The sequence below is a fragment of the Topomyia yanbarensis genome, chromosome 2 (assembly GCF_030247195.1).
Source record: "Topomyia yanbarensis strain Yona2022 chromosome 2, ASM3024719v1, whole genome shotgun sequence".
NCBI classification, from domain to species: domain Eukaryota; kingdom Metazoa; phylum Arthropoda; class Insecta; order Diptera; family Culicidae; genus Topomyia; species Topomyia yanbarensis.
Genome location: NC_080671.1, coordinates 464,082,432 through 464,100,191, shown reverse-complemented (window position 1 = coordinate 464,100,191; position 17,760 = coordinate 464,082,432). Strand labels below are relative to the sequence as shown.

Here is a 17,760-nt window from a genome sequence, read left to right as displayed (position 1 = left end):
ATCGGTCGAAGACCTCCTAGACCCCTAACTGCAACACACAGTAGGCGAATTCGAGAAAATAATCTCCCGATCAGCAGCAGAAAGCATGCCGCAAACCAGCGGCAAACCCCCTCGTAGAGCAGTGCACTGGTGGAACCCGGAGGTGGCCACCGCTATCAGAGAGCGCAGGAAGGCTCTCCGTTTCTTTCTTAAATCTACACCTGACGATCCAAACAGGGAGGCAAAAGCCGATCAATTTTGAATAAAAAGGAACATCGCGAGGGCCGCGATAAAGAAAGCAAAAACCACCAGCTGGCAAAATTATCTAGGCGGAATCTCCCCTGATAACACCACATCCGAACTTTGGAGAAAAGTAAACGCTTTAAATGGCAAAAGAAGGCATAAAGGTTTTACAATAGAAGTCAACGTGTCCACCACATACAACCCCCGGGAGATAGCGGAAAACCTCGGCCAATACTTTGCATCCCTATCAGCGGACTCTGCCCTCCCTACCACTTTTCTCAAAAGAAGGACTACACTGGAAAACCCTCCGGCACACTTCCCCACGGGAGATGGAGAACTCTACAACCGTCCCTTTTCAGGACAGGAGCTGTCCTTCGCAATCGCCGCTGGGACGGGCAAATCTGCCGGATCAGACGGCATCAGTTACATACTGCTGCGGCACCTCCCGCCTATCGGCAAAAGGTGTTTGCTTGACATATACAATAAAATATGGAGCAACGGCACCTTCCCAAGTAAGTGGAAGGAAGCACAAATCATCCCCATCCCAAAAAGATGCACCGGGAAAAGGAAAGCCAGCGACTTCCGTCCAACTAATATGCTCTCCTGCTTAGGGAAATCTCTTGAGCGAATGGTTAACCGAAGACTAACAAACTTCCTGGAGGAAAACAATTTGCTAGACCACAGGAAATTCGGCTTCAGGCAAGGAACCGAAATCAAACACTCTCCCCCACCGCGTTGGGGGCCCCCCTCAGCCACGCAATATCCGCATACATGAATTTGGGAAATGAAATCGGCCAACATACGTTATTATTACGTACGGTCAAGGACGATCAGGGAAACGAACAGTCTCTTCCCCACAACCCCTTCACCATTCACCTTTCCATTAAGAACGCAATTGGAGCAGAACTCAACAAGTATTTGCAGGCAACAAAAGAATCGAACAGAACACAGTACATACTACGAACAACATCAAAAAAGTCTACAAGAAACTATTGGATATGAAGCAACTTAACGGTAAACGGACAAAATATCGAAGTAATACCGCACTCCCTACTAATATATGACCTGGGATGATATACGACCTGGACACAAAGAACCTCGATACCAACACCATTATAGAAGCAATGCGGGAACAAGAAGTAACCGAAGTTAGACGAATCACAAAAGTGGTAAATTCTCAAGGGTTCAAACACCATACAACCTAATAAAGATACCATGAATATGGTCCGCAGTATGGTAGGGAAGGATGGACATATTTCTTATGCCAAAACAAAACAGAATGCCTTTAGATTGCATACCCTTGGACTATTTTTTATTATCGCTACATTGTGATGTACCGACAGAAAACAAAATTTATTGGCCGAGAAGCATCTCACTCTACCCTTTATCTACGTCCATCTTTACCAATGCTGCATGTTCATCTTACCCACGTCAGGTGTCCATCGTCCCCATGCCACTTTTGAACTGACGATATTGTGCCTCTTTTTCATAACCATTTTTAAAAACACTTCTGTTTGAAATTTCTTAGTACATATTAGTTTTGATATTAATGTAACATGATCTCAAATCATGGTTTACGTGCAATTTGCGAGCAATACAACAATGGATGAGTCGATTTTGCTATTTAACTTAGGCACAGTTCCCCTACACATGCCATTAATCAAGTTTATTTCCTACTATACGGTCAATACATTTAGTTAATATTTAATTTTATGTCAATACGCCTACTCGTCTTAGCTTGTTTCAAGTACGGAATAATTACCTGATAGAATAATTGATACTCGGTGTCAGTGATCCGCAGCGCGACTTCCTCTGGAAAATGTAAGATGCTCTGTAACTCCTCTAGCTCCCCAAAGGCCGGAGCTGTGGACACATTGACTATGATCGATGTTGGATTGGCATTGCTGCTTCCTCCAGGCCCACCAGACACTGCCGCAATAGTGGACAATACTAGTTCCTCTGGGTTGGCCGTTGTTACTCCTGTTGATCCCGTTGTTAACGGTGATGCTGAGATGACTGCTGGTGGCAAATTGCCAATGTTGCCTTGTGGGCTGTCAGTATCAAATATAGCATTCTTCTCTGTATAGTTATCCACCAATGTCTCCTTAATTGTTTCACACTCGCGATAAATTATAATCTTTTCAGTGATGACTACTATTGACTCCTGTTTGCACGATGTTGTAGACTGGTATTTTAGACTATTATTGTTTTCTAAGGATATCGGTAATGGTGGCGATGCGGAATGCTCTCTTGGCTCTTCCGACAAGCTGATTTTCTGTACGGTGGAATCTTGTATAGACACTGGCGATAGGTTCTCGTCTAAAACGTTACTATAGAATGGAAGACCTGGGAAAGCTTCTCGCATGTTACGCTATTCTACGCGGTAGCTTTAATTTGACATTTCTTGAATAATATTTTTTCTTTCACTTGGATTCAGATAAATTGTTTGCTCAGCTACCATCGCTTTCTTTGCGACATCACTTTCTGGTTTTGTCATAGGTGCAAATATCAATTCTTTTAACTAGCTGATAGTTCACTTAGCCTTGACGGTAAGTAGCTTCAACCTGTAAAGAAAAGAAAAAAGAAATTATCTGTTTACTGATTTAATCCAAATGATACATATGGGAGAAGCACTATTAGTGTTTTTAACAATTTTTGGCTCGGGGGTGGGCGTAGCGTAGTAGGTAAATGGATTGCCTTGTACGCAGCGCACCAGGGTTCGGATCCCGACCCCACACATAGGGTTAGAATTTTTTCATAAGAGATTTATCTAACCCGAAGAGGCGAATGACCTTAAGGTTAAAACCTCTATAATCGAAATAAGCAAAAAGTTTTGGTTCATTTAGTTACCATCATCATTTTAATAATTTATATAGTTCGTCTAAAAAAGCTGTATAATTTGTTCATTGGCGTTATACGCTTATCTTTTCTCTTTTTCAAAGCTGTATAATTTGTTCATTGGCGTTATACGCTTATCTTTTCTCTTTTTCATGTGTTTGAGTTGTTGAACTAGGAATTATTTAGGGTAAAGCAGGAGCGAATCCAGAACAAAATTTCGGAGGGGGTCAAAATTTCGACTTTTAAATGTTCTTTGTGCAATATGTAATATGTCATACTCTCAATTAATTAAAATCGGTTTTGGTAATTGAATCTGGTTTGGAAAGAATTTAAAATATAAACTATTTTGAATTTCTCAAGAAGGTAAAAATTTTCGGGGGGGCAGGTCCGGGCCCCCAAGACCCTCTCCAGGGTTTCACCACTGGGTAAAGACTTAATTACGCAGTCTACAATCAATGAAATGCGCATAAATTGGCATCAGTATTCTTGCTTCATTCCCAAGAACCAATATAATAGCAAAACTGTCCTGAGAATGATGAAATACTTCTGTTTGAGCGCAACTGAAACCTCGAATCGAATGCTCCAATTATCGCACTACCATTTGAGCCAATGCGTTGGACAAAGATGGTAGACTAACCGCTTCAAATGGCAAGGGCGATCATAGAAACAGGGCGAAAATAAGCTCCACACCCTATCTGTTTTTTCTCTTATACTAGCTCTAAGTTAAAAAGTATTCCACACCTGGCATGGGTAAGATGAACATTTAGTATTGGTGTAGATGAACATAGGACAAGGGCAGAGTGAGACGCTTCTCGATCAATCATTTTTGTTTTCTGTCAGTACATCACAATGTTGCCATAATAAAAAGGCGCACGGGTATGCAATTGAATGGCATTCAGCTTTGCATTTGCGCAAGAAATATGTCTATCTTTTCCTATCCGACTGTGTCCGTCATACCCAACATGATACTAAATTCAAAAAAATGTTCCTAAGTTATGAACGACTCATAAAAATTTTTTTTCACCAATCAAGTGCAAAATAACCAGTGCGTTTTGCCAAGCGAGAAATATTTCCGAAGATCAACAGTTTTCAGATATAACTCGTTATTTTCAAAAAATATATCCATTAGCGTGATGCCGAACAAAAGATTGTCTTGCTTAATTATCTGATAATTCGCGTGTTAGATAACAGCAGTATCTTTCAGAATCATTTAAAATCTTTTTAAAATCATACAGTATCAGTACATTTTAACTGATTTATTGCAATTTGTAAGAAACGCAAATGTCCATTTTACCCACAGGCTTAGGATATCTTTCAATGAAGGGGTTTGTGATACATAAACGATTATGTTTTTTAGTAATTTTATCACAAGATGGCGGATGTGAAGTATTTTCCCGATGGCTAGTTTTTTGGAAAAGGCCCTCGGTCGGAAAATTATTTCGAGAGAATTTCAGAGCGATTAAAAATCATTTATCCGAATTACGTTTCCGGCCAACTAAAAAACTGGTTTTGAGAAAAACGTAATGGGTTTTCATTAAACAGTTTCGTTCGCATATTCGCACAATATAATTAATTTCATTGGAAATCATCTATCGTTTATTGAATAGCTGGAAATAAGATTTTCGAAATTTGGAACATCATGCATCTATCAACTGAGCCGCAAAGAACTTCAGTAGATCAAATTCCTACTTGAGCTTCATAAAGCTACCAGAAAAACGCATTGTCAATAAATGCATTGAAAAAATAAGTAGCATGATTTATTCATACATCAAGAAACATTTTTGAGCTTTGTGTAGCTATGCGACAAACATTCACGAGTGAAGATTCCACACTGCTCTTTAAAGTTCAATCTTCGTTATTTATTTATTTAAAGGCTTTGAAGTTTCAATAATTTACATCACATTATATTGTTGTTCATGGTTTCTAGTACAAGTATAGAATCCGTGACACCTTTACAGCTGGTCGAGTAATACCGCGTCCTTCAGAAAGGCCAGTAACACTTTTTCTCGGGCGGGGTCGTTTGCAAGGATCTCTCTAAGGGAGAGCGGTAGTTTATGGTGCTAACGTAGGTCGGCTAACTCTGGACAGTTCACTAGAAAGTGCCTCAGTGGCCCGGGTACAACATATAAAAATGAAAACATAACGCTCAAACACCTTCGTCGGATCTTACTATAGCAGTTAAAGACTTAAATAAGAGAATATTTCCTGAATAAAACAAAATGATTTGTATTAAGGAGTGTACTCTATTTCAAGCCCCCAAGAATAGTCGTATTTGGAAAAAATAAACAAGGAAACAATGCGGCAGCAAAGTGGTTATTTGTATTTATTAAGATACCTGTCTGAATTTTACTTTTTGATTTTGAACATGTTGCAATTTTTCAAAATGACGGCTGTGGCAGCCATCTTCTAAAGGCCCCTTTTTAAATTATTTTTGGCGGTAATCGCGCTGCAGGCTAGACCAGGTATCTGTAAGACATGAAACATTTTTCTTTTTATAGGTAAGGGCTGTGTTGTGTACTTAAAACTCACAAATGTTATTAAACAATGTAATTTATTAACAATTTTATATAAAAAAAAGATCTCGGATTTTCACCCTTTCTTCTGTTTATATAATTAGTTTTTACTAATATTAGAGTTTTAGGTACAAGCGGTAAGTTTAATCTAATAAAAAATGTATGCTGAGCTTTATACGTTTGCAATCGTGACTATCGACTGAAAAAAGTCGTTTCGAGAAAACACGCTCTATGGTTTTTCCCGTCACAATATAAGAATCGCGACGGGATGCACCGACGTCACCGCACGAAAGGCCTGTTCCAACCACTTGGCGCGGCTCTGCGCGACGTTTCATGGGCGGATTCTCCGAAATTATTCTCAGTACAACTTTCAAACATCAGGATTATATTTTCGGATAGCATAGTCATCGATTAAAGCAAAAACAATAACTCGATTTTTTGAAAATTGTAAATAGAGCGCTCCCCTTAAATAGATGTAAAACTTACACACGTAAGTGCACTCTGGAAGTGAAAAATCGGTGGATACCTATCTATCGGCGAAAGTGATATTTCGATCAAATGATAGCGCACAAAGGATAACTCGTCGCTGTTGTGCTATCTTATGACAAACGCCATTTTGAGGTGAACTGAGTTAGATATGCCGTGTTACTAAATTTTAAAATCTCTATAAAGTTGCGTTTGCAGAATTTTATAATTCTGCTGGGTTACTGAGATATAGCGAAACACGATTATGACAAGCGCCAATTTCTCGAGTGATCGAGTTGTGCTATCTTATGACAAAGAAAAAAGAGACAACATTCTCAATTTGTTGGCTTGCTATAAGCCAAAAAGCTTATAGCACGCCAACAGATGTCGCTGATGACATAGGTAATTTCTATGCAGATCAACCATAACCATTAGCTAGGTTCTTGTCTCGGGAGCAAAACTTTTCCTACCATAGTTTTTTTCTGGGAATGGCTAGCTTATATATTCATGATTATTGAACAAATTTCCTTTTGAGATTTCCACTTGTTTTGGAAAGTATACCGAAATGTAGTGATGGATTATGCAAGAAGAACATTTGTTTCGTCTAGTCACCTGTCAACAATAACATTGTTTGATATACATTGTCTCTAAATTGTCAATGAAACCAATTTTTGTTCATTGTTTTTCCTGAATAAAGGAGGAAAATTGAAAAAACTTTGTGTTCTAATACCATCATTTTGTAACCTGATATTGCTGCTATCGCATGGAAAAGTATGATATTGGACATAGTGATCTATAACGCATAATTTTACGAATCAGTTATAATTCATTTTTATATGAAATCTTCTGCACACATTTGTGATACGTCATACATATTTTATCATCAATACACAGTTATGACACGTATGTGAGCGACTTTGGTTTACATTTTAAGCAAAAACTGTAAATATAGTCAACCGATCTTCGCACAAATCGAGAGTTTACTTCAGAAAAGATAGAAGCAACGAATGCCTTCTCCGAAAAGCTTATAACATTTATAAATTTTAAGATATTCAATCTCAAACTTTAAAAATCGGTTTTCTCGAAAAGTGCTCAATGGCGCTTGTCATAAAATAGCACAACAGCGACGAACTGCCCTCCCCCTTACGGTAGCGCATGTGAGCGGATACTGCTGGGGTTCTGCCATGTAATTGTGCACGTTCGGTTTCAACATTGTACACTAAGTTATATCATGCATCATATAACGTAAGTTTGTACCAAGCATCGTACAACGAAAGGTTGAATAAAATATATAAGATCCCAGTCAAAAAAGGGGACGAACATTGTGCTAATTGCCTAAGAACAAATGCAATTAGCGAATGCGATTTAAAGTCGATTTCAATATTTAGATAAATTTTTTGGCGGCTGAAATGGTCGTTTTTCGCGTTTCTCAAACATAGCGGTTCAAGTTTGGCCTAAGCTTAAAAGTATTTTTTTAAGATATTCGCGTGTTCTCCGCTTGTACTTTGTTTGTCTAGTACACTTCATTTGGCCAACGAATATAGGAAATTGTGGAATCGTGTGTAAATATAGTAGAAGAGGATTATTGACCAAAGTCATAACGAACGTCAGATTGTGGTAAGTTTTGGTGTGCAATACCAAAGCCACCATTGATTCTTCCTACAGTTTGGCGGTGATTAGCTAGTATGCCGATTAGTTTATGTGGGTATATAATGAATCCGAAAATAAGTATTGTTTATAATTTTCATATTAGGTAATTGGCAAATAGCCCTCCGTTAGCCAGCAAATTGTCCTTTTTGACAGGGCTATAACACCAGGGTGTATCGATTATCAAAAAAACAGAATATTGCGTTGTATTGAAATAAGCGAAAAATAAGGTGAATTACCTTATAGACAAATCGTTTTAAAAAGCAGACGTAACCTCCTCCCTCTCAGGAGACATCATTAATTAGCTATAGGTACATATTCCTGGCGAGATTGAATATAAGCTGCCATTCAACCCATTTTGATATTCTGGCACTATCTGGAGCTACGAGCGAATGTTTCGTCCTAAAAAGCATTGATTACAATTCATTCACGTTTAAGATTACTCACTCATAAGAATGATTGCATTTTTATGTTATCGTGGTCGTGGCCTTGTGAATAACTCTTAAAAATTTTCTTTGATTTAAAGTTCAATAAAATGATGAAAAACACTAATAAACAGGAACTTGAGTTTATTAATAATGTCAACGTCCTGTTAGTTGTATCATCATTTCTGTAGACATCAGATTGGAGTTAAGCTTTATTCCAAGTCAGCTATTAATATTTGTGGAACATATCCACACCCTCAATAGTGTTTTTATTTTCTCCATATCTTGCTTTTGATATTTTACCTTTCCTATAATTTATTAATATCTCTGCCTATAATCCTCGTATACTGTCCATTTCGTATTTCAGCTGTTATTAATGTTTGAGGTCATTCTAAGGCCAAGGGACGGTACATGTACATCAGCTATTCAAGTGGTGTACCATCAATCTGCTCAAGTCGCTTGTGGAATAATTACATACAACGAACAAGTTGTAACATGTGAAAGCACTGTAACATGTGAATGATACTTGTAATAATGAGCTGGGTTACGGGTACGATTTGTTTGAAGACAGTCATCTCGCTCTAGCCGCTAGTGTAAGCTTTTTTTCCTAGTCATGTCCTAGCCAAATCCAACAATCCCTACGGGTTTGTAGAAGGATTTATGGAGTAGTTGTCTGCACCTATCTCTGTGGCGATGATGGGGCGGAAAAACACTCTCAAGAGTGTCGTGTCATGCGGTCTGGCACAGATGCTTGAAGAAGAGTGGAGATAAGCTTTCGTGTTTGTTTTATGGGACAGTAGTGAGTGTATGCTAGCAGTAACCGTGGCGAAACCCTACCTTAATTCACACAATGGTGTAATTGTGCCTTTCTCATATATGCAAACTACAGCCACAATTGCTGGTCACATATTCAATTTAATTTTTAAAACGCATTGCAATTACATTTGGAACCTGTGCTAAAATAGTCTCAACGATGTTGAAATAAACAGCGGTTCATAAACAACGTAGAACATAACTGTGTAACGTTTTGGTTTTTTCTCAGAAACCCAGTGTTAAAACCGCAAGAACGAGAAACTTGCATTGCCGCAACCATCCCACATTCAAGTCTCCGAAACTAATCAATTACGGTGCAAAATGCAAACTTCGAGTAACCGGCACTTTACTACCCAGATCTGCTTGCCCAGAGGAGGCTCACGACGGATGTGCTGTGGATATATTTGGTAATCCTGATTCCGGTAAGTACAGCTCAGACATGGTCTCACCAAACTCTGCGAAAGTAAAAAGATATATTAATTGGACTGTCCTCCAACTCGCAAACGCCCCTTGATAAAATCATTTCGTGGTTTGATCGAATGGTTACTTCGTGTCTTTCAACTCGCCATATCTCCTTTAGCCATTACACCCCTCGAGAAAAGCAATCGCGAATTTGTGTTTCCAAAACTACACTTCCGCCTTTAGCCAAAATTCAAATTAAAACCCTATTTTAATCCACCTAGCGGTGCAATTGTGCCTTTCTCAATCATGAATCACGAGAATGTGTGCGTTGTTTATATTCATTAAAAACTTTTAAATGCATATATTACATTTTATTATTATACATCACATGACAACTATATACAGGAAAATAAATCATTATTCGAGTTCTAAAATTTTGAAAAAGAAAAAACAGCCACGGTAATATTGAACTGAAAAAAGGTGCGAAATCGGCAAAGTCCCAAAAAGTCGATTTTTATAAAAAAAAATGTTTCGAGATAACATAAAATCTCGACGTTTCATGCATTTTAAAGATGTTTGGCATCAAAAATACGAATTCGATTTCTGAAATTTCATGAGGTCCCCCCTTTGAAAAAAAATTTGAGTTTCGGCTTATATGGGAATTTCATATGTGACCGGACGATTTAGTCTATATTTCCGGACCCATATAAGCGATCCGTACGAAATTTTATAGACATCTATGGGGATATTATAGCATTTGGGACTAAGTTTGTGAAAATCGGCCCAACCATTTCCGGGAAACTGATGTGAGTTTGTAAATTTTGAAAGATGGCCGCTTTTCCCGGGCACTTCCGGAACCGTCTATGGTGGTCAATGTAGTCAACGAAAGTTTGGTTAGCCGTCGGTGACCTAGAACAGCAAATTTAAGTTGTTTGAGAGACATTTTAGCGAAATTTTTACCTTTTTTGCTTTCATCGGAGTATCAGTTTGAATCACAATTTGCTATGTGATCGCACGCCACAACCTGTAACTCCGGAACCGAAAGTCGGATCGGGATGAAATTAAATAGCCATTTACGGGGATGCAATACCTTTCCTTTGAGGCCAAGTTTAGTCGAATCGGTCTAGTCATCTCCGAGAAACCGATGTGACTGTTATTTTGAATTTAGATACTTCCGCCGGGGCTTCCGGAACCGATGATGGTGGCCAATGTGGCCAAATAGACTTTGAATGGATGTTAGTGACCTAATACTACAAATCAAAGCAGTTGTGGTCATATTTTGGAAAAAATTTCACCTTTATACATTCATTGCAGAATTTATTAAAATCGACATTTTCTACGTGTTCGTACTCATCACCCTGTAATTCCGGAACCGGAAGTCGGATACATTAGAAATTCAATAGCAGCCTATGGGAACGTTGCACCTTTCATTTGAGACTAAGTTTGTCAAAATCGGTTCAGCCATCTCTGAGAAAAATGAGTGACATTTTTGGTCACATACACACACACACATACGCACATACACACACACATACATACATACACACATACATACACACACACAGACATTTGCCGAACTCGACGAACTGAATCGAATGGTATATGTCACCCGGCCCTCCGGGCCTCCGTTAAAAAGTCGGTTTTCAGAGCAATTGCAATACCTTTCTATTGAGAAAGGCAAAAAGGAGATAACCAGATCCGTCTTATTAACCCAGAATACTATAACGCACAACTTGACGCACTGAACAACGTCCGGTGATCAATGCCGACTATCGCACTTGCTGACAAAATTGGTAAGAGACCGTCAACTTTTTTTCTGGCTTTCAGAAAAACTTCACAACCACTAATTATACGTGTTAATGATGATAGCATATACTTCAGTAGTACTGCCATCACTTGGAGACATATTTCGGCAAAGCTAGCTTATTAATCTACTTAGCTGCTTGTAGTGAGACATTACTACATATCTTATTTTATTTATTATTATCTGCATAGTTTCCTTTGACACATGAAAATTTCCTAGAATATTTCAATTGCTGATTATTGCACACAGACCAAATCGAGACAAAATTTTCTGTTTTGAAAATTACTTTTACTGGTCTGCACAGGGATACCGAAAACGGAAAATCGTTGTTACAAACAATTCAATCTGTTGCCTCTTCTTTCTGGCGACTAACTACACGTAGTAGTACTATAGATAAAGTGAATATATGCGAATCGTTATACTTGAACAATTCTCCATTTGCATCTTCATCAATGAGAAGAGAAAAAAAAATAACGTCTACCAGGAATGGTTGCTACTTTCATCCAAACTTCACTTAAAAATGATAAACGTATTGTCCTAAGTGTCTTGGAGCCCCAATACTCAGAAACGAGACGAGTCAAAAAAGAACGGTGTGGTCAACAATATCTTGAAGTGAAGCATACTCACAGGCTGAATTGAAGTTTATGAAAAAATGTTTGATTCGTTAACGAATGTTTGAAAAATACATACCGATAGGTTAGTATAACTTCTTTTCATCTACTATTTTATTATACGCGGGATAAATGTCCAAAGTCTTTTGCAAAACTGAGCTGCATATATTTTGGTACGGCGCCTTAGAAAAATCATTTTCACAAATAAACCAAAATACCTCCTCCGCAGTAAACGCTCGTAGTCAGTCATAGATTTTAAATTCTCAACGGTCAACTAAGGGGAAACCAACAGAATTAGCGTTGACGGCTGAAGCTAAACCAAGTGCTTCCGTGGAATATTTATCGCGCAACTTTCCTAATCGCTTTATTTTGTTTTATTATGTCGGAAAATGGTTTCCTCATTCGTCCTTTACCTTCGACTTCAAACCTTAGCTTTCCTTGAAACCACCTAAAATTTTCCGCCTTAAACCGAATTTGTGTGCGCTTGCACTGAATCCACACACGGTGTCTTTGTCGAATCTGTAAAACTTCGGGATATGAAAGAATGGACTTTGCCCTTTCATTTGAAAGTAGAATTAAAATAATCTGTTGGGGGGGGGGTCTAGAACAACTTTTTATGTTAAAGATTTTTGATTGAAAACTTAAGTTTTTAATGAAATTAATTCGCATTTTTGCTACTAATTGGTATTATAGACATTCAAAAAATACTAAAACTGAGAATCTGATGAACAATCTCATTGTCTACAACTTCGTAGAAAGCTATAAATAGATGTAAAATCACCTGAAAAAGTTATTAAAATTTTATCAGTGTTTAGCTCTGCGCGGGGCCCATGGATTAAGAAGTCGATTAACAAGGACTTACAAAAAAAAAATGTTGGGTTTAAATGAACAGTAAATTCAGATAAATTTCGATATTTACAAAGTCCCATTCTCAGCAGAAAAAATATATTTTCAGATTCTTCTGGTTCTTGGGCGACATTGACACTATGAACAAGGAGGTGTGGAAAGGTGTTGACCAAATTTATTCGATAATCTTATACCTTTTCAAGATGTTGATTAATGTAGTAACGGATTTTATCATATTTTTTCATTTCTTTTCTCGCTCTAGGAGATAGATAATGTAAACTAGAATGACCCTTCTTCTTCCTATCCTGCCTGGTAAAATACAATTGACTTAAATTCAAAGCTTTATATTTGATGAACTAAAGTAGACAGTTCGAGTCATTGTAATAAACGACGGATTTTATTGCAAATTTGGGTTGAGAATCCTGTGCAACGCAATACTCAACTGCATATTTTGCCTTCCATTTGAGACTTGGTTTGAGAAAATCGGTTCAGTCATCACCGAAGAACCGATGTGACTTTAATTGTGGAATATGCCCGGAATTCCGGACTTCCGGAATCGTCGATAGTGGACAATATATTCAAAGAATGTTTGATTGGCAATCAGTCTAGATCTGCGATTAAAAGTAATTTGGTGACCATTTCAATAGTTTTTAGCCTCTGAGGTATTACGATTGTACCGATTTATATGGGAAATTCCAGTGTATCCTTACTAACACCCCTGTAACTCCGGAAGCAAGAGTCAGAACCGAATGAAATTCAGCAGCAGTCAATGGCATTACTGTATCTTTCATTTGAAATCAAGTTTGTAAAAATCGGGAGAGAATTCGTTGTGGAATGGGTGTGATATTAGCTTAGGAACTTGGCGGGTTCCCCGGGGGCGTCATGAACCGTCATAGGTGGCCAATATGGTCAAAGCTGCTTTGATTGATCATTAGTGATCCAGACACGCAAACTAGAGTAATGTTACATCAATTTTAATATGTTTTACATCATTTGAACATCATTGTGGTACCAGTTTATATGGGAATTTGCTGTATGACCGCACTCTTCAACCCGTAACTCCGGAACCGGAAGTCGGATCAACTAAAAATTCAATCGCAGCTTATGGGAGCGTTATACCTTTCAGATGAAACTAAGTTTGCGAAAATCGGTTCAGCCATCTCTGAGAAAATTGTGTGAGTTTAAATGACACACACATACACACACATACATACATACACACACAGACATTTGCCAATCTCGACGAACTGAATCGAATGGTGTATGACACTCGGCCCTCCGGGCCTCGGTTAAAAAGTCGATTTTTACAGTGATTGCATAGACTTTCTTTATATGAGAAAGGCAAAAAGCTCTTTGAGTTTTGGATTCATGTTTGTTATCTTTTGGTGCAGATTCATTTCATCAGAATTTATAGATCCAGAGTTTTGCTTGTCCTCAAATTTTATTTCAAAATCAAACCCACTCCACATAATCTTGGAAAAAAGAACAAAACCAATTTTCATCATTTCCTTTAAGAAGAAATTTCGGAGTCGTTACTCGTTGAACACGGATCACAACAGAAAACGAACAAGAAAATATCAGGCTGGACCATACATTCAGTAAATTCTCAAAGTAATACAAGTCTGTTTATTGAAGATTTCCCTCATAATATGGGATAAGAGCAAATACCACATATCAAGAAGACAGCGTTGCCAGTTCAGTTCAGAATCTGGAGACATTAACAGCAACACGTCGTTCGGGTGAAGGTGATACTTTTATATCTACTTTTATATTGAGATCTATCTAGCTATCTTGGTACAATAGACAAAACCTTTATTTCTCATTTACTATTGCGATTTCTGTTCAATGTATAGCGATTCCCAAAAGTTAACAAACTTGAACATAAATCTCATTGAATTATTTTTCTATCCTTCATGAAACTGTCAATCAGGATTCTCAATCGAAATCAAATCAAATGACTGAATATTTAATCGAGTTTTATCATATATAAAGTTAAAATTTCGGCCAAATATATCCCACAAGATGCTAACGAGCAAAAAAGTTAATTCAAGATTACATCAACTCCATCCATACTCCAGAATGAGTGAAGAAATAAAAAAAGAAGAAATAAATATATCTGTGACAGAAAAAAAACTATTTCATTTTGCTGTATTACCCAGCATATTTCAAAAGAGTCTTAATTTCGTTCCAATTTTTCTATATCTCCTTCCTCCTAAAATATCATTGGTGCGCATAAAACGGTGGAATCTGGAATTATGTTTTTTGCGCTTAAATGTGGGACTTTGCTAGCATTCAGGTTCTCCTGAGCACACTGTTAAAATAAGGCAATCCATGTTTTTACAAATGAAAATATTTTTGGAATAAAGCTTCTCAACCAATAGGCCCCGTGCGAATCTAAAAACTTTGATATAATTTTAATAGCTTTCTCTGACGATTTTAGATCGCGATGTTGTTTTCTACAAAGTTGGACACAATGAAATTGTACATCAGATTCTCACTTTTGGTGATATTTCAATGTCGAAAGTACTACCTATGGGCAAAAATGAGAACCAGTTTCATTGAAAAATCTAGGTTTTCAAACAAAAAAACTTTAAAATAAAAAGTTATTCTGGAGCCCCCGACAGAATATTTTAATTTTACTTTCAAATGAAAGGGAAAAGCCCATTCTATCACATGCTGAAGTTTTAGCGATGCCGATTTTTTTCGAATAAAATTGTTCTACCAAACACACCGTGCCACAACCTTATATATTCTATCATGAATTTTTTTTTTCCTTCTGAGCACTAGCAAGTCTCAATTTTACATTTGGTTTACTGCTTATAATGAACTTAAGCAGTTCATCTGCCTTTTTACCAGCGAAAAGCAAATTCGCTAACTCTCTTCGACCCAACACCGCTTCATCCAGGCCATAGAGATCGATGCCGATTCCTCACCACACTTTGTTGGATCGCCTGACACTGTGGTATACAGAGGAAAGTTAAAGCAAACTCCATGGCATCTCGCGGTAAGAGAGCCAGAAGGACCTTCACCAAGGAAGTGCCAGCAGCGAACATCATCCGGCATTTTGCTGAGGATTTGCTCAACAACACCTTTATGGGTCTCTGACGAACGTCCCGGGGACGCCTAGAGAAAATTAAGGGACTCTCCGTAAAATGGGACGACCGCTAGGACTGGAAGGAAAACTGAATTCTCTCCAGACTGCGCGCCGGACATACTAAAATTTTGAACGCGCATACAATCTCCAACGGGCCACTCCCCTGTACCACATGTGGGACCCGAAAAACAGTGGAACATCTCCTCTCCAGCTGTTTGGAGCTCTCGTACCTCTGGATAAATCATGACATCCCGCCCTCAATTCGCGACGCATTGTCCAACAATCCAGTGATGGATTCCGGTCTCTTCGACACCTTTTAAACTGCAACCCACCACGATCAGTCCAGCAATGGGGCCTCTGTCATACAACCTACCGGCATTGGAAAGGACGCCCATGGCCGAACAAGACCACTATACGACCACCCCACCCCCCATCACCGAATTTGCGGGAAAGTCCTCCGCGGCGCCGGAGAATTCTCCCATGCACAACAACATATACCATAAGAATCGGACAGCTCCCACCACCGCTCCGGAACGGCCATACCAGTCAGGATACCCGGATTCAACCCTCCAACCGTGGGCCGTCTGCCACTCCCGGAACGAGTGCTGGAGAGGTCTCCCGTGGTCCCAAACTACCCGATACCAACTGACTTCTTGTATGTACAAGAAAATTCTCATATAATAATGATATGTACCTATAATCATTTGTAAATATTTTTATTTTACAAGCGACTAACCTTAAGGTTCAACTGAGAAAGCTTGTAAAATGAAGATTTTTATCGTTTTCCAAGATGGCCGTAGAACCTTGAAGGTTACAGCCCCAAATAAACAAGCAAACAGCAAGCCATATCAATGGGAAAGTGGCCCACAGTTTTACAGGAACAGGTATACGCTATATACACCTGTTTGAGCACCTGCAGATCGTTCAGCATCACTCCGGGGGTGCAGAATGCTCTGTTTTAATTGTTCTGTGTCGTTGTTTTCCTTACCCCTAACCTTACCACTTCCCCAATCCTTCCCATCAGGAAAATGATGAAAAGACGATTCTTGGCAAGGCACAAATCTCCGATCAACATGGGGAACGTGCCATTTGAGCCAGACGCTACTGATTCCTGATTCCTGATTGAGGGTCTGCAGGAAACGAAACTATAGACATGCAGAAATCGAATTTTCTCAGACAGCCAAGCAGCACTGTTGGCAATAAGGTTATCGAAATGTGAGTCCAAACTCATATTGCGTAGTTGATAGGGGAATTGGTGGTAAAATCAACATGTTGGGTAAAGTTATTATTTTTTAAGTAATTATTATTGAGATATTACAATCACCTTGTAAGCTTCTTGTTAAATAGTTTTGTACAAAATTGGTAAAAATATTTCGATATTAACATTATTCTTGACTTCAAAATATATTAAAAAATGAGACATGTTTATAGCGTGTGGGTAAATGAACACCCAGCGACAATGTTTTTTACGTACAGGATGTCCTGTACGTATGTAATGCGCAATGTTGATTTGCATTTTTCGATCAGTGCTGATGTCTCAGCGGGACATAAGCAATGCATACACGCAGGATATTTTGTGGGTAAAAAAATCTTGTCACACGAAAATTAAATTTTCTTAACGTATACATTAACCGATTTTCAATCTAGTGGTATCTTAACACATCTACAAACTTGGGGTTACCCATGCCTTTTAGGATCTGTTGGAAAATAGTGAAGATATAGCAACTTGAAGTTAGCGTTTCGACTAATTTGGTACTTGATACTTAAAGTGTTAAGATTGTTCAAATTGCTCTCACTATAACCTGTTCATTTTACCCCTAAGAAATTTTATTTTCAAACAGTCGTGCCGATTGAGCCATTTTGTCATGATGCCTACGTATTGCGATGAACTTTCTCTAATAGGTTAAATTACTATGATGTGACCCCATTTTCAGAAGAAAGTTAAAATTTCTCCTCAAAATACCTTATATTCCATGCCGAATTTAACATCAGCGATAGACATGAACGCCGATTTTGGTTTTCATCATATTTATAACATATCTGAGGGCATACTCAGGTAAATTGAGCGCTGAGAAATCCC

At 38.3% G+C, this 17,760-nt stretch overlaps 1 protein-coding gene across 5 annotated transcripts in view; it reads right to left on the bottom strand.

The window, feature by feature from the left end:
- LOC131686061 (1-phosphatidylinositol 4,5-bisphosphate phosphodiesterase epsilon-1-like) overlaps nucleotides 1–17,760 on the bottom strand; it is an 84,397-nt gene that overhangs the window by 24,506 nt on the left and 42,131 nt on the right. For all 5 annotated transcript variants that reach the window (XM_058970188.1, XM_058970186.1, XM_058970187.1 and 2 more), the window contains exon 2: nucleotides 1,985–2,786. In XM_058970188.1, the coding sequence (XP_058826171.1) occupies nucleotides 1,985–2,587 (603 nt within the window). In that variant the 5' untranslated portion in view covers nucleotides 2,588–2,786. The remainder of the gene's footprint in view (nucleotides 1–1,984; nucleotides 2,787–17,760) is intronic.